Genomic DNA, 3063 nt, shown 5'->3' on the forward strand with positions numbered 1-3063 from the left:
ACCGTTTGGACGGCAAGAGACGTATAAGTTTGCTATGCACCTTTATGCTCTTGGCTTTTCACTTCTTATCGTAAAAGTTATGGTCTCTTGCGAAATCTTATCACAATCATGGTTTGTGTCGGTTGTCTTGAAATGGCGCAGACGAGGAAATGGAAGGTACATGTTCGTGAACGGTGCATAAATTGATAAAGAAAATTACCAAATTGGAAGAAAAACCAACAATTACTTGTCTCTCCAGTCTTGTATTCAATATATTGTATACTTGAAATATCACTTGTTAGCTGAGCCTGATATTGACCAACGTAAATGTCCTCTTGTAATAGCTTCCCCGAGCAGACGAACAGTAGAAAACAATATCATGAATCGAGTGATTCTTTAAGGTGGTGCAATTCTTAACACCATTTTGGATATTCGGCCGTGATCATTACCAACGATGGAGAGTCGTCTTCAAGCATCGAGTAACAGCCCGACCCTGCTCGACATCGAGGAAGGTCGGGTCGACATCATTGATCGACCAAGCGCTGGAGAACAATGTTGCCATTACTTTCGGAGCTTCATCCAGTTTCTTTTCTCCTACGTCGGCCTGACCGCTATGCTCTGCGCCTACCTACTACTTGGCGCCATAGCCTTCAGGAACATCGAAATGGGGAAAGAAGCAGCATTGCGAGGTGAAATAAGAAGGGAAATGGAAGACTACTTTGAGGAACTCTTCCAGGAAGCAACGACTATAAATGTCAGGAACTGGACCGATAATGCCATCAGTAGATTATCTGACAAGCAAAAGAATTTTACGGCTAAATCTATCGTCTTTATGGAGTATCTTGATGATGGCGAGAAATGGTCATTCTTTGGATCTATGTTATTCTCTCTGACGGTTGTCAGCACCATTGGTAAGTTCAATTCAATTCAATAATGGTTTATTCAAAACATGCCTCGCAGCCAAAGGCTGAATAAAAAATACGTGTACAATTTAAAACAATACAAAAATACTTAAATACAAACATGCAATGACATAAAATTACTAAAACTTCTTATTGTAATACAAGGAAATAAATTGTTGAAAGTAAATTAAATAATAATTGTATTTAACATAACAAATATTAAGTATGCAAATTATAACCACTATAATGAGGCACTTTGTACATGCATGAATGAAAGGTATTAGAAAAGAGAAGATGGGGAAGGATAAAGACGGCATAGGGAGACAGACAGAAAAAGTGAGAAAGGGGAAAGGGTAATTAAACGGAGATATAGATAGAAAGTACAGAGAGAGGATTGGGCCAGAAAGATGAAGATTAAACAAAAGGTATGCATGTATGACAAGAAATTATGTACAGAGTAGACTTAGTGGGACAAGGCGTAGAATGAGGATGACTATTCCAGCAAATAAAGAAAACTTTATCAATCATATCGTCGGGGGCGGGGGGGGGGGGCAACGAATTTATCTAGTTCTCGTTTAGTAAATCTATGAAGTAGGGAATGGGACTATTTCGGAATCGGCTGGTTGAATTGTTCTCTTTCATTCTTGTAACCCTATATTGCAACAGACTTCATCCTATCCATACACATAATATAGCAGTCGACGAACTATTCTCCATTCTGTTTTTTTTTATTATAAGAGAAAGATTTTCTACAGAATATTTAAACAATATTGATTGGAGCATACTGGTGTCAATACACGCTTAACATAGCTGGGCAAAAAATGCCCAACTTTTAATCAACCCTGGGCAACATACTGCCCACACAACTATTAGTTAAAATCTGTCCAAATTGGGTAATACAAACTAATAATTAGGTAATAAATTTGCTCAACTTGATAATTGCCCAGAATATATATTACCAACATGCATTGCCCAACACAGTGGACAGTATGTTGCCCAACATTTTAAGTGTCTACTGATATTATATAATTTTATAAAATCTTTATTGGTTGTAAATTCCATTTACAACCAATTATTAATGCAGCCAATTTGCTTTTTATATTCAGAACAATATCAATTTTCCCCACAATTTCTTGCTACTCTGGCTTATCAAGATAGTGTTACCTCAAAACCGACGAGTATTGGGATAATTTGGAGATGACACCGGTCTCTGTTGATAAAGAACCACCACACACTTTCGTGTTCAATCAAACTCCTGTTCTTTGAACATAAATCAACAAGAGTGTACTAACAATATTTGTAAAATTGTCTATATAACCTACACAGGGAAATTGTATGAATTAATCTCCATCCATTTCAATTTACATTTGAAAATATTTCGTGAGGTATTATGCACTACATCGTGGGGAAGACCGTTCTAATACCTGGATCCTTCAAAAGCTATTGTTCTTTGAGCAGGGAGAGTACGAGAGTGCGAGTACGTGGAAGGTGATAAGAGTCACTTTGCCGGTGGGATACGTGTGAACTAGATTATTCTTTTGAAACATTGGCGCAAATATGTCAGGCAATTCATCTTTTGAAAGCCGAAACATGAACATTCCAAAATTAAATGCATATAAATCAGAAATTTTAAGTATTTTATTATTTTTCAATAAGGGATCTGTGTGGGAATAATACCCAACATGATTGATCACTCTAATTGCTCGTTTTTATTTGTGAATATTTTTTGTCAATCAAGGTTCTATTGCAGTTTACCCAGGCCAATATCCCATAATTCATATGTGATGCAACAAATGAGAAATATTTTTAAATCTAATCGGGAAAAGATATTTTAATTTATATAGAATACCGGTGTTTCAAGAGGATAGTTTAAAAATATAAAAGATCATATAAAGCCTTGCAGGGCCCTGTAACGTATATGGTACATCGTATAATCAATTGTGTCACTGTAATAGGGAGCCGTGTACAAAAAGTTAGAAAAAGTTGTAGATATTAAGCATATCTCTTTATGTTAGACCCCCCTTCCCCTCCCGAGGGCGATCCCATGGAACCTCGTGATCGCGAAAATATGTTATCTCTTATCTGGAAATTACGTTTTATATATACCGAGTTCTCCTGGGCCTGGTATACATGATAAGCTTATTGATATGAATATCAACAATGCTTGCCTGCCTCTGCATGT

At 36.7% G+C, this 3063-nt stretch overlaps 1 protein-coding gene across 1 annotated transcript; it reads left to right on the forward strand.

Moving 5' to 3' along the window:
* Nucleotides 1-433: 433 nt before the first annotated feature.
* LOC121431100 lies at nucleotides 434-2410 on the forward strand. Its single transcript, XM_041628598.1, has 2 exons — nucleotides 434-890; nucleotides 2340-2410. The coding sequence occupies exons 1-2, from the start codon at nucleotides 434-436 to the stop codon at nucleotides 2408-2410; spliced, it is 528 nt and encodes a 175-aa protein (XP_041484532.1).
* Nucleotides 2411-3063: the final 653 nt, after the last annotated feature.

The sequence above is a fragment of the Lytechinus variegatus genome, chromosome 1 (genome assembly GCF_018143015.1).
Source record: "Lytechinus variegatus isolate NC3 chromosome 1, Lvar_3.0, whole genome shotgun sequence".
NCBI lineage: Eukaryota > Metazoa > Echinodermata > Echinoidea > Temnopleuroida > Toxopneustidae > Lytechinus > Lytechinus variegatus.